This window comes from Bactrocera neohumeralis, chromosome 2 (genome assembly GCF_024586455.1).
Source record: "Bactrocera neohumeralis isolate Rockhampton chromosome 2, APGP_CSIRO_Bneo_wtdbg2-racon-allhic-juicebox.fasta_v2, whole genome shotgun sequence".
Taxonomy (NCBI): domain Eukaryota; kingdom Metazoa; phylum Arthropoda; class Insecta; order Diptera; family Tephritidae; genus Bactrocera; species Bactrocera neohumeralis.
This window is the reverse complement of record NC_065919.1, coordinates 71,476,946-71,492,111: the sequence shown is the minus strand read 5'-3', so window position 1 is coordinate 71,492,111 and position 15,166 is coordinate 71,476,946. Positions and strand designations below refer to the sequence as shown.

Genomic DNA, 15,166 nt, shown 5'->3' with positions numbered 1-15,166 from the left:
GAGTTCGGAATAAAACATTTTGAGACATGTAACATTTTTGGAGTTTGAACTCTAAATGGACCGTGTTGCAGAAGCAAGAGTAGACTAAAGTTTGTTAGAAAAGCTGCGTTAGATAAACTATAAGTGCGATTTATGGTTGATTGAAGTTTATAACTAAAGAACACTCAAACTGTTCTTGTAAAGTTCGAGTAGATCCCGAGCTATAAATTTAAATGGGGAAGAACATATGGTAAACTCAGTTCTTCGACTTTAAATATTAAAATAAGCTTATCTAACCTGTAGAAAGTCTGACAAAGGTACTTCCGAAGACGATTCTCCCGCAACTTTATTTTTTGATATGAAAATGAATTTCGTTTAATTAAATTTATATCTCCAAATAAAAAGTTAAATTGGAGGATGGAGTCATGAAAGTGAGCAAAGTTATCTGAGCGCCATTCACTTGGGTGTGCCCAGAAATGATTATTTTACATATGGCTCCAGCAGCTCGCGACTTCCGGTCTATGACCAAGTATTCTCTGGGTAGCCGAATAACAACATAGCATTTGAAAGCGAGATAAAATGAGAAAGCGAAACATCCCTCCTCAGGGTTGGCGCTGGGTTTGGGACCCGTTACGTAAAAACCGTCCCCACTGAAAAGGAAATAACAGTCTCAGACGTTATACCCCCCTTTTGTTGACGACTATGGTTTGATGAGTCGATGTTCCGAGTTTTCGAGAGAAAGGCTCTGCGGAAGATTTATGATCGTTTGTGCATTGGCAACGGCGAATATCGCATTCGATGGAACAATGAGCTATACGAGACATACGACGAATTAAAAGACAGCGGCTCCGCTGGTTAGGTCTTGTCCTCCAAATGGACCAAAACAATCCAGCTCTGAAAAAATTCGACGAAGTACCCGCCGGAGGAAGCAGAGGAAGACCTCCACTCCGTAGCTACATACACTTGGAATCTCCAATTAAGCTCTGTTCTAGCTAAGGCCGAACATAAGCAGTGATAGTATTCTGGCGTATCTCTCATATCTACTTCCCTGCACATTCTACATGGTCTACATAGTTAATAATGTCCATACGGTTCACTTGTAATGTTAGTAAATTGTGACTTGTGACTAGACTGACAACTGTCCGACAGTCCTTCCGAGATCGTGTTCGTAGAAAGCTTGCGTGTTTTCCTTCCGCTCCCTTGCACATGATCTTGGCGATCCTGCATGCCCTAAGATATTCTGATTCAACCTGATTCGACTGTGAGACTTTTCGGAAATTTCGAATTTTAACGACTTGCGTACTCCCTGAACTGCGTCGGTAGTCAAGTGGTTGACACTTTTGGCAATCTCATCAGCTACAAGTATTTCGATCCCCGGAGCGGCTTTTTGGCCTGGAACCCAATATACTAAGTGCAGCTGCTTTCCGCCAGCCACGCTATCTAATATCTATATGCTTCTATGAACAATCTCTGACGGATTGTCATCCTGTCATTTCCTATGTTGTTAGGTGCCTCAGCAGCTTTCTTAACAGCAAAGATTTCTGCCAGAATGACACTGCAATATTTTGTCAGCTTTAGGGGTCACCTTAGATCTAGATCCGCGCAACAGATCCCGGCGTCCACTCCGTAAGCAATTTCATAAAGATTGCAGAACAAATTCTTGTGGAAAACTCTGAGCGGAGACGTAGCGACATTTTCATATTGAGAATAAAAAGACAACGACAGAATAGAGGTTGAGAAAAAAAATATTTGTGAACACCGATGTGGCGTTCAAAGCTAAAATGTTTCTACCTGAAGTGAAGAGTTGGATAAAAGTTAATTTTTTGAAGCATTCTTAAGTGTAAGAAGAAGTCTACTTCTTAAGAGAATATTCAGTAGGAAATGGGATGTGTTTGAAGCCGTCACAGCACATCTACTGAACTTTGGGAAGAACTTTTTTCATGAGCAATCCAGTGCTCAAATCAAGAGAGTATTATTTCTACTGTACAAGAGAGTTCTGTACACTCTTGAATGACTTAATTCAAGAGAGTTCTGTAGCACCCCAATGACTTTTCAGCTGTGCGGAAACCCCAATGCAAACTCTAGTTGAAAGTAAGGTAGTCTTTACAGTTATGTGATTACTATTGTTCTAAAACTGCAGAAAACGTATCTACTGCATTTCTACATTTTCTTCAGTTTGAGGACAAGACAATGTTCTTGTCAACATTCCGTCTTCATTATTTTTGAGTTCAACTTAAAACTGTAATTAAAATTGAAATCTCTTACTTCACCACTGTTTTTCGTAATAAATGTGATCGATTTTCATTCAATTACCTGTTCTCCATTTTGCATTTATTGTCTCGCACCTTACAATGTGCCTTGAAGTCCTCGAAAAGCTTGAGGCATTTGCGCTCCTGCTGACACACAGACAGTGCGTGATTGCACGTCGGCAATGCATCTATGGGATATGGATCCTTTTCGGCTGCAATTGACAAGCAAATATATTGTAAATTATTTAACTATACAATATATAATTTTTATTTCTATATACAATATAATTTATATACGTTTAAACTGCATAGTATACAACAACAAATATTTAAAGCAACTTTCGACAGAACTGCTTGACTTTCTCTTCAAAGTGAGTTTAAGAGTTAAGCACACAACTCTTTCGGTTATAGGGAAATCTTTTACACATCAACCCAACTCACACATACAAACACACACACATATATATATTAGGTGGCCCTTGGCAATTTCATTTTCTTTAAAACAGTATACATACACACATACACTCTCAACTATGAATTTGTTACTGAAGAAGATTGGCATTTTATAGTGAGGCATATGTGTTAGTGCCGTCTGTTGTCGCACACTTACGACGTAGCTGGAGAGCCATTAGGCGGAAATTACTTTGAGGCACTTGAGCTTTCTTGCCACACATATCCTTCTACAACCACAGACACACACCTGCTTGAGCATATACTATATTATATATATTGTTGTAGCTGATTTTATATGGAAAACGTAAAATTGCGTAAGGCTGGCAGAGACCAAAATCGAATTAAGCAGAAAAATCGTTATCTTCGTGTGCTGGTACTAGAATTTCGGTGTGAGCATTTGGAGTACTGTGTTAGTAGGTTAGTTAGCAGGATTTTTTTCTACTCGAAACATTAATTATAGCTTATTAAACTATAAAACGGGAATATACTAAGACGCTTATATAAGCATGTATATATATATGATATTTATTAAGGCTAGCTAATAATAAAAATTTAAAAAAAATTGACTTACGAAATAAATTTCTATATATTTTATAGCAATATTCATTATTGCGAAATTAGAAGTTGTATAGGGACTGTAGAGTCTATAACCATATATGTGTGGTTTATCTACAGATAGCGTCACTTGTTACTATTCCATTGTTCCAATATTCCGGACATGCTTTGAAAAGCTCTGTTCTTATAGGTCTTTTTCAGTACATTCATTTGAAGCGTAAACCAAAATGAATTTGGATCTGAAGCCCAATTGAGTTTTAATATGTCAAAAGTCATCGTATTTTGGTGGAATTTATGATGAACATGCTCTAGCTGAGGAAACTTGCCAAAAGTGGTTTGCACCACCTAAAAGTGGTAATTTTGTGTACGAAGTCGAAAAACGGCCTGGGTGCCCAGAAAGTTTAAATATGAGGCACTGAAAGAATTGCACGATGAAGATTGTTGGCAAACACAAGAAGTCAAGTGAAGGGAATCACTCAAACAGTTTAAAGCAAAAAAATTGAATGTCAAACAGACGTTGAAAGGATTTTGCATGTCATAAGAGAAGTCGTTTTTGCATCGGATTGTGATTGGTGATGAAAAATGTCTTCTTTACGACTACCCTAAAAGCGTATAAAAGCTCTGTGTTTGGTTAAGTTAAAAGGGCTTGGTGTATTATGAGCTTTTATAACCGGGTAAAACCATTAATGCGAGGGCGCTACCAACAACAACTCATTAAATTGAAGCAAGTAGTTGCCGAAAAATGCCCTAATTTTCTATCAGACAAGAAGCAATAATATTCCTTCATGGCAACGTTCAGCAATGGGATTCATGTAGGATGATTGGTTAAAAATTAGTTGGAAAACAGCAGCTGGGAAGTATTGCCTCATTCGCTTTATAGCCCAGGCTTTGTATCATTCGGTTTACTTAAGAGCACAGCCGAAATTGGCTTGATCCATTCTTTGTCTTTTGGTCAGCTCTGTTGGGATGGAATACATAAAATATAATATAAACGCAGTATATATTTTTTAAGTTATATTCAGGGCGAGACGGTGGATCGGTAACATTTTTAACCATGAACAGGGTATATTAAGTTTGTCACGAAGTTTGTAACACCCAGAAGGAAGCGTCGGAGATCCTATAAAGTATATATATATAAATGATCAGTATGTTGAGCTGAGTCGATTTAGCCATGTCCGTCTGTCTGTCTGTATATATACGAACTAGTCCCTCAGTTTTTAAGATATCGTTTTGAAATTTTGCAAACGTCATTTTCTCTTCAAGAAGCTGCTCATTTGTCGGAACTGCCGATATCGGACCACTATAACATATAGCTGCCATACAAACTGAACTGAAGGGTATATTAGCTTCGGTGCAGCCGAAGTTAACGTTTTTTCTTGTTGTTAGGTTCCTTCGGGATATCTGATTGCTCTCTTCTTACCAGGGACATCTTTAGTTTCATTTAATACATTCAATAGTGTTAAAAATTAAATAAAATATTAATTAAATATTTTGATGAATTAAGATTGTCAATAATTAATATGCCCTCTCTTACTAATTTTGACTTGATTAAGTCGAGATGGCATCCATTCAAGCAAAGGATTTAACTTTGACATGACGATTGAAGCCCATTTTCGCTGTATAGCCACTTTTAATTCTTTTATGGTATTAAACCGTCGTCCATATATCGAAATTGAAATTTTTTTTGTGGCTAAATATAACGCTTCACCCCTCTTCGTGCCAAAATTGATACTTATCTACAAAATGTCAAAACTGTGGAGAGACGCTTCGGCGCCGTTCGCAGCAACTCGGACTGACGTATGGAACGGCATGGCCCATTTTACGTCGAGATCTTAAATTGAAATAGTACAAAATACAGTTTGTGCAAGAACTGAAGCCGCTCGACCTTCCCAAGCGACATCGCTTCGCTCTATGGGCTCTTGAAAAGTTCAAAGAAGAGCAGTCGTTTTCGAGCCAAATTTTGTTCAGCGATGAGGCTCATTTCTGGCTCAATGGATATGTAAACAAACAAAATTGCCGCATTTGGGACAAAGATCAACATGAAGAGATTCTAGAATTGTCATTTCATCCAGAAAAAACAACGGTTTGGCGTGGTTTGTGGGCTCGAGGAATCATTGGTCCATATATATAACAACCGTTATTGAGCCATGATAACAGACTATTTGATGCCCGTGCTCTCTGCGACATTTGGTTTCAACAAGATGGCGTCACTCTCACACATCGCATCAATCAGTGGATTTATTGGGAGAACACTGCGGTGAGCAGATAATTTCACTTTCTGGAACAGTCGATTGGGCGTCAAGATCGTATGATATCAAACCGTTAGACCTTTTCCTGTGAGAATATGTAAAGTTTAAAGTCTGTGCAAACAATTCCATTCAGGATTTGGAGCAAATGAGTGTCATTCGCCAGTTATTAGTCAAAATGCTCGAACGAGTCATCGGATGGACTTAGTGACTGAGACTTAGCTGCGACCAACATTTGAAAATAATAATTAATTAATTTAAATAAATGACAAAAAATGTTCCTTCGAATGGTATAAAACATTCCCCATTAAATTTGAAGTTTTTGTGGTTTTTCTTAAATAAAGTAGGGAACCTCAAAATGGATCAGCCATTTTTTATGAACGACTTTTATGACATTCAAAGTTTTACAGAAATAGTACCACAATAGGAATATTGGTATTATATAATAAGAGTGCCACTCTTTATACTGCCTTCATGTTTAAATAAAAATATTTCAAAAAGTGAATATTTTTTGTCTACGACTATATGTGTGTCTGCTTTTATGAACTTTACACAAGTTGCATGTATGCAACTACGCTTACATGCTGCTTCAACAAACATATGTACCATACATTCTCTGTTCAAACACATACACACAATCACTGTGCGTCACACAACTGTACACTACACTGCAATCCTTTTGTCTACCTTCACATTCCTGCTATCAAGCTTTTGTTTCACCTCCGGCATTTAGAACGTTGGTGGCAACCGCAATACGCAGTCTTTGTATGAAATGTTGCAGTTGCCACCGTAATCTACCGCCACTATCCTACCATACATGGCTACTAAGCATCTGCCTGTAACTGCGTTACGAGTTGCTGCAGATATGCCATGGAATATGGAAACTTCGTGTGAGTACCGCCACACTACTCTGCTGACTTTGCTGCAATCGGATGAGACGCTATAAATGAGCGTATTGTCACGTTGCAGGTGCAAGCGGCAAGCACCAAGGCACACACGCAAATATATACAGATATGTAGTTGCAACGAAAGTGATTTGCGTGCACTATATGCTCAACAACCTTTGTTTCAGTGCTTGCACTCACACCTTGGCAAGCGCCGGTAAGTATGCAACAGAAATGGAGCACTTCAGGCTAATAAAAAATACGGATAAGTTACTTAAGGTGCACTTTACTCAATTTCCTTGTCTTCTGCAGCGCTCATTTATCGTATGTGCCAGTGTACGTGTGTGTGTGTGTGTTGTGAGCTTCTGTCTGGAGTGCGTATAAAGCGGCGCTGGCAATCTGCCTCGTTCACTGATTCGCTTATGCGTCGAGTTGGCGCGTTGCCGAGCGTCTCGCCGCAAAGTGGCGGCGCGGAATTCTCATGAGTTTCCACTTTATAAATTACAATTTGTTGCTGCGTAATTCACCGCATGATTGAAGTGCGCTGCTTCACTTTGTAATAACAATAAATCTTCTCAACTTTTGCAGATACGAGATACGAGTGTAGAAATGTCGTCTTAAGCCGCTGTGTTGTTGTTGTACTGCCTCATTTACTGCCCCGCTGCCGCTATTCACTGCCTTTGTGGTTGTTGCTTTTATTGTTGTACTTTACTGTTAAGAGCTGGCAACATAGAGTTTCTAGGGAAATTTATTGTGTTTTGCTCGGCTGCTCTAGTGCATCGAGGCTCAGCGTGCGTCTAAGCGATGGCATGTCTGCGCAGCCAAAAGCGCCTTTGCATATGTGTGTGTGTGTGTGACTTTAAGCGTGCGCATTTGTAGGAGTGTAATGAGGCGTCGAATTAATTGCGTATAAGTATCTGAGCTAATCGGGTATTTAATAAAAGGAGAGCAAAGTTTGCTTAGAATGGGAGCAAGGCAGATTTTAGAGAAGTGATTGTGCTTTACTAGGCCTACAAGTATTTACTGCTGTTAGTGATTTGAGAAAAGTATATATTTGCTCGTAGAGAGTACACTTCTTATTATTTTAGACTCTGTTGCAATAGTTTAATACTCATTTATCCATCTCAAATTGACTGTGTGAAGCAGTGAAAAACCACAGAAAAAAATTATGGTCATGTTAGACACCTTGAGAATTAATTAGCCGCGTTTTTGATTATACAACCGTTAGGTGAAAAAAAATATTATATTCTGTAGCAACATGTTGCAAGAGTATAAAAATATTTGTAATAAGTTAGACTCACCTTTCTTGAGCACGAAACCACATGGATGATCGAAGAGAAAATCACGAAAATGATTACAATCCGGATCCATGCCGGGTTCTTTGCAAAGGCAGGTTGGACGAAAGAACTGAAAGGCTTGCAGTGTCCTTAAGGCGGCTTGACATTTCGTCACAGTAACTGTACTGCATGACACTGCAAAGGAAAATAGGAATAAAAGTAGTAAAAGTATGTTTATATAATTTTGTATTTATTTCTAAAATAGATACATTTTAAGTATAAGAATAATTTATATTTAATTTAAAAAAAATCCGGAAGGATATAATTATAATTTATAACTTTATGTTGAAATGTAAAAAACCTTAAGTTGATAAAAACTTACAATTGTAAGCAATTACATTGAGAAAACAATAATTATAAATAATAAGAACAATATATCTCTAATTTTTTCATTTAAAAATGTGCGCCAAAAAGTATGCCAAGTTCGAAAATACTTCACCAAAGGTTGCCTACATTTCGGCGTGGAAGTGAAAAATTGTTTTTTCGAATGTCGAGCCATACAAACTTGAGTTTAAAATAGGTCACAATAGAAACCTTCTTGTAATAACTAATCTAATTTCTAAAAAAAAATCTATATTTGTGGATAATCCAGTTTTTGAATTTTAGGTTAATTTTATAATTCTTTCGGTTCATATTTAATTTGAAACGGTATATTTTGAAAATTATATACTGCTATGTAACAAAAACAACGGTAATAGAAGTTTTAAAGTGCTGTAAAAACTCGAAATTCTTTACATGACCTTCATTATATTACACATATGACACACAAGATATTCTCAGCTCAGGCCGCAAGCACCACAAATGATGAAATATTGTGAAAAACAGATTGTCCTGACCAACCGACCACTATTATTAGAATAAATGGCATTTTGTCTGCTGGCTACTACACTTTCGTATGTACATACATAAGTATGCAAACGAGTGTGTGTTTGTAGATACTATTAAAAGCACAAAAAGAATACATCCAAAGCAATTGCCCTTGAGAACTCCATTTCTGAGTGTCATTGCTAAGCTGCTACAATAAACCTTTATTTATGCTTATTCGATTGTGATAATACACTCAACTCATAATCCCAAATATATATATAAGAACATATGTAAGTACGAACATATAATTCATATGAAGATCCCATAATAGTCACATAATAACTGTAAATAAAGAAAATAATAGCAGACACACAAGCATTTATGATTCTTGTCCTTAGTATATCAATAAAAGACATTTGAGATTATATAAAGCTGTTGTAGTTGTTTGAGTCCGTGCTGAAAAAATATTGCTTCCATAATAAATATCTACTAGTGTAACTGTATTAAGGCGTCAATAGGGTAATCTTTCCTGTTTTTTTGCCATTTTTTTCATAGAAATTTTTATTCTACAATAGAACTTTTTTCACATAACATGTGGTATATCGTGGAGTGCATAAAAAAGATGTTTCGGAATTTTTAATGATATCTGTCGGAGAAATGGCTGGAGGAGTGAGATGGGTTTTTTCACTGGCGGACACGATTTCTCACGTTTGGATCATCTGAAGCACAAAAACCCAATTTATTCTTCAAAAGTACGTTAATGGTTATCGTCCCTACTAGAATCATGAAAAAATGTTGATAAATAAAAGAGTAAATAACGTTTTTTTTAAATTTTCCCCACTTTTTAACATAAATTTTGTTATTACATTGTCAATAAATTATAAAAAATATAGGGACGATAGCCAGGCGTTTTGCGAATATTAAAAAAAATTAAGCAACTCGGTTGAGTAGTTGGACCGGAAACATGTCCGCCAGTTTAAAAAAGTGTTTTATGAGAAAAACGCGTCCAAAGTTTGAGGTGTTCGCTCCGAGCGCTCCGAACGTCGAGCGGTATTATAATTTTTGGGCCTTTTTCGAAACCTTCCAATGGTAAAGTGGGTTTCTACATTAATTCTAAGGGCATAAGAGAACAGAGAGAATGTAAAAAAATATAATTTTGAAAAAAGATTACCCTACTGACTCCTTAACTGTAAAAATATAATTTTGTCTTAACTTGCTTGATATTTAATAAAATTGATTGGAAGGTAAATGCTCCTGCTGGGACAGACTGCCCCTGTTGACAGGATGAAATATGAGTGTTTGTTTTTATTTTTACTTCAGCAACAAGTGAACATTTTCACCTATATGCGATTTCACCTCACATGTGAGTTATGAGTGAGCATAAATGTCAATGACAGACTTCTAAAAATCCGCTAGGTCATTACGAACATCACTAGCTAATTCGGGTTCATGCTATTTTAGGTTTCAGTACGCTTCGCTCAAAATATAATAAATTCTGTGCCGACTTTTTATGTCCTTGGATGAACTTTGCACTTACGGAAATTATTTGTCAAGAAAATGCATGTGAACATATACCATATAGATGTATATACTATATATGTATATACATACATACAAGTATATACAAGTAGAACCGGTAGAAGATTGCTTTCATAAATAGATGTAGGAAAATAAATTTATTCTGAAAATATTTGCTTTTCTAAAAGTGGTTTAGGAATGTTTACTTTCACTTTTAAAAAATAAGTAAGTTAATAACCTGTAAAAGTCTTTTTCCACTGATAAAATTCGTCAGCAATATTATTCAAAGAAGCCACCCATCTCCGGGCTTAGTAAAATCAAATACTTTTCTATCCTGAGGGTCTATACACTTCTGTCTACGTTTTAGCAAATTTTGGAAACTTCTTCGCCTCATTTTATCACATCAATTGTTCATGACTTCAACCAAAAACCACACAGTCAACCAAACATTTAAGGATATCGAACAGTCAACTCTTCCTGCAGGGTTGAAGAGCTAGACTATGAAGTACCTGAGCGGTCGGTATTCATCCGTACACTTCAAGGTAAAAATTCTAAATTGAAAAGAAATAAACAGGGGGTTCCGCAGGGTGGTGTTCTCTCTCCCGTTGCTGTTTAATGTTTAGATTTCGAAACTCTTCAACCACCTTAGGGAATTTCTTTCACCTCGCACGCTGATGACTGCAAGTCACCTGAAAGTAAAACGGCTATCTCTCCGACCTTTCTTGCTTCCTCGCTGCACGGAGCATAACACTCTCCCCCACTATACATATAGTGACCATTTTCGCAAACTGGACGCAGAAGTACAGACTTGACCTTAATATTGCAATCGATCGCATTAAAATTCCGACCGTAAATAACCCTAAGACCTTATGTACGATATTGGACAGCCTGTTCTCCTTCACTCCTCATACGATCGTGATTATTGTCAAAGTACAGAGCCGCAATAGAACCCTCAAGACGCTAGCCGGTGGCACATGGCCCATGAAAGAAACGTTGATGGCAACATACAAGGCAATTGGCCAAACGGTCTTTAACTATGCGGCAGTAATATGGTCACCTGGAGGCACTGAAACGCAGACGAGGAAGCTTCAGACTTGCCAGAACACTGCACTTCAGACTATAATGGGTTGCCACTTAATGCCTCCTATCGAATATCAACTTAGAGAGGCCAGTATGTTCCCAATTAATAAACATAATCAACTCCTCTTTTGATAGTTTCGGAACCACCTCCTAGGAGCATCAAGAGGTTCCTTTCTTAATTATGTCAAAGACATAAGACAATACGCCGACCAGACTAACTTCAGACATGTACTGACCGACATTCACAGTGGAGCTATAAGCGACTTTGTCGACTTTCTCTCAGTGACTGGCATACTTGGAGTCAAAGAGCTCGAATTGTCGCGAGTATAAGGAGAGACTCCTTAGAATCCACCCCGATATACCAAATATATGTCCAGCATGTAACGAGTCCCCACTAGACTCTAACCACCTCTTTGCACACCCGTCTAACCTTCAAAACAGCACATTTCCTGGGCCTACCGTTGGATGGCCTTGATGGCAACTAATCTGAACCTTACCACCCTAACGGGGCTGGATAACCGTTACAACAATTACAACCTCGATTGAATTTGCCATACCATCGATAAAAACTGTTATTTGATAGAGCTTCATCGCAAAAAACTGAATTAAGTTCATCGATGAACTATTTATGAGTTGTGAGTCGCCAGTTTGCAACAATAGGGCTGCCGAATCCCAAATGTATAAATGACAACCTGTGTACATATAAATGCCTTGGGAGCTATGTTTATTTAGCTGTGTCCGTCTGTATATATGCAAACTATTTGAAGGAAATTGTTTTTTTTTTTTGTCGGAACCGTCGGTATTGGACTACTGTGGGATACAACTGGCATACAAACTGATCAGTCAACTTGCGTACTTGTATGAAAACATTTCCATGAAAATTTGCAAGAATTGTTGTTCAATACAATTCCCAAATAAATTGTTTACATTAAAAAACTATTACATATAGCTGCTATATATGTAGATTGACAGAGTCACGTGGATGCGAGTTTGTTTTTCCAAAGCAGTGCAAAGACTTAAAGATTCAGCACTTTATAACAGATTCCCGGAAATTATAATTTAAACTCCCCTATAAAAATATTAAAATCATGAAGGATTTGGTGATTGAAAATCGTCAGGGAAGTGTTACAGAGACGGCAAGAGAGTTCGAGATTTATCGCTAGTCCGTTCGAATGATTTTGGTTATGAAACGTGTTATTTCTCGACACGTCCTGATAAAACTGAATTTTTTCCAAAAGAATACCGTATACAGATCTCTTTGGACGAGCCGAAAATAAAAAAAAACACGCCAAAGTCGCTCTAAAATCAAGGTGATGCTCATTACTTTTTGCGATACTCGTGGTTTGGTGCATCATGAATTTGTTCCGGAGGGACGACGGTCAAGAAGGAGTTGTATTTCGCCATATTGAGATGTTTCCGTTGAAAACGGCCGAATTTTTGAAAGAACAATTCATGAATTTCACACGATGATAATGCATCGCTTTCAGCCACGATTGTGACCGAATTTAACGCTAAAAACGCAAGGAATACTCGTACAATCGATCAACCACCGTGGCTCCGTGTGAATTTTTCTTGCTTCCTAAACTGAAATTGCCTTGGAACCCGTTTTCAGTAAAACAAAGCTCGCTGAAGGAGCTGAAGGGCATCCCAAAAATTGCTTATGAAAAGTGTTTCGAGGACTGAAGAAATTGTTGGCATACGTGTATTAAATCTGGTGGAGATTACTTTGAAGGCAAAAAATAAATATTGATGAATAAACTAATATTTTGTTTTTATTTACAATTTCCGAGTACTGTTTTGTGACAACGCAAGTTATTCCTTAGAATACTAAAAAAAATTCCTGTAAAACTTAAAATTAAACAAACTTTTTATGCTTCCATTAACGGAAAAAAAATTTTGACCGGTAGTCTGTTTTAACCGGTCAAAATTTGTATATTTATTTATATGACTATGCGAGGCACGTTGGCAAGACTCATTTTAATGCAACCACTTAAGTTGCCACTTTGGTTGTATTCCAAAACAGAAAAAGCGCTTTTGTACAAATTGTTATTGTTTCAAATTTTGCTTTGTTTGCATTCGCAATTTATTTAATTGCATTACGGTTTGGAAAGCCAAACAGAGGCAATTAATTCACTTTCGTAAAAGGCAACACATTCACTAAAGCAATCTCTCCCTCCACACACACATACACAAACAAACATATATATACTTATATATGTATGTCGTGTACAAGATTGCCTTGCATACTGCCAAAACAAAAATCCTTCGTTTACTTGCAGCCTTCAGTGGCATGCACACTCGCGCGCATTCGATTCAGAAGCTTATAGGCGAAATTTACTTAAAATTCTCAACGTATTTCCAACTCGAATCCCATTGACTTATTTGTCCGAGTTCTTTAGCGGCACAACAAAGTGCGGAGCTCGAAGTGGCATTGCCAGCAAACCGTGCAGTCCAACGCGCAAAAAAGTATGCAACAGTGAGCGCAAGAGCACTTACTTATGCACTCATTTCCTCTAGGCGGCCGCTGCATAATTTCGGACGCACAAAGGCCACGCTTCGAAACCGAAACTGCAAGGGATTTAATCATTTGGTCGTTGTGTCGTGGTTTTCTTATTTCCTCAGCGACTTAAATGTTGTTGCTACTGTTGTTGAGTTTGGCGCGCCACCTTTTGTGCGATCGTCTTATAGACTTCATATAGGCGTATGTGCGAGTATTTCGTTATTTCGTTTCGAGTGTGTTTGAGTGTATATTTAAGACGCTTAACGGTGTCAACAACAGCAATGTAGCAGCGCATGATAAAGTAGCTGGCGGTGGTGGCGAATACGAAAATTGCAATTATCATAAATAAGGACTGTCACGACCGCGACGACGTTGATGGCGTTTTTGTTGTGTTCCTTTGTGTTGGACACGTTGAAAATCGATGCAAATGAATTGGTGTTTATGTGGCGGCGAACGCGCAAATATGCAATAATAACAAGTGGGTCATTTCAGGTCAAAGGTAAAGGTTATTGATTCATAGCATAAAGTTTCTGGTGAGACCAAGACTGTACAGGGGCATTTACTACAGTGGCCATATAGAGGAACGCAAGAGAAGGACGATGTGACCAAAGATGACTTCTAAGAGCGCTTGGAGCGCACCTATGAGAGCCGCCCCGGCTCCCACGTCACTGTTGACAGTCATAACTTTGAAGTCGTAGATAATTTCGTGTATCTTGGAACCAGTATTAACACCAACAACAACGTCAGCCTCGAAATCTAACGCAGAGTAACTCTTGCCAACAGGTACTACTAAAAGGCTATAAAAATATATCAAAACTTTAAGAAATGGTGGTATATAGGAAAAAAGTTGTATTTTACCGAAAATTTCGACCGTTTTTGGCCTCACAGAATTCGAATTTTGATTAAATCAGAAAATTGGTAGATCAATGTATGGAGAAATACAATATATACAGAAAAAGCTAATAAAGATCGGATTATTTGTCTCCGATTAATGACTAGTTGTGCTGATTAACGGATTTACAGCTTGACACCAAATATTAGAGAAGAAAACCTCTTAAGAAACTCCCAAAATTATTATATTATATATTTTTGCATACCTTCACCTAAAATGCAAAACAGCGTATCATCTAAAAAAAAAAAAGAATAAAATCGCTTTTAGGCATAATAACCAATATATAAGCATAACTCAAATTTTGTTTGAATATGAGTGCCTTTTTCCTTCGCCTGTAAAATTATGAAAAGCGATGTTACGTTGTTTTGCATTTTAGGTGACGATATACAAGTATATACATACATTCACATCTATATGTATGTATGTGTTTGTAAACAATTGGCTCAAACAGTGTGTTTACCTGGGGTAACCCATTTGCATTGAATTTCTGCACGTCAGCTGCAGACAGCCAGAGCATTGTCTTACAATTGTTGGGATTAAAATGATTAATTTTAGTGAAAGCATTCAATACGAGCGCAATGAAAGAGCCAAGCCGAGTTGCTTGGTGCATGAAGAAATATAGATTGCTGGCTATTTTATAGCAGGCTCGGCTATTTCCGATTAATT

General features: G+C 37.5%; 1 protein-coding gene across 5 annotated transcripts in view; it reads right to left on the bottom strand.

The window, feature by feature from the left end:
- The window catches only part of LOC126767522 (uncharacterized), a 617,976-nt gene that overhangs the window by 81,813 nt on the left and 520,997 nt on the right, over positions 1–15,166 (bottom strand). For all 5 annotated transcript variants that reach the window (XM_050485002.1, XM_050485009.1, XM_050484998.1 and 2 more), the window contains 2 exons: positions 7,668–7,838; positions 2,293–2,440 (listed from right to left, as the gene is read on the bottom strand). In XM_050485002.1, the coding sequence (XP_050340959.1) occupies positions 2,293–2,440; positions 7,668–7,838 (319 nt within the window). The remainder of the gene's footprint in view (positions 1–2,292; positions 2,441–7,667; positions 7,839–15,166) is intronic.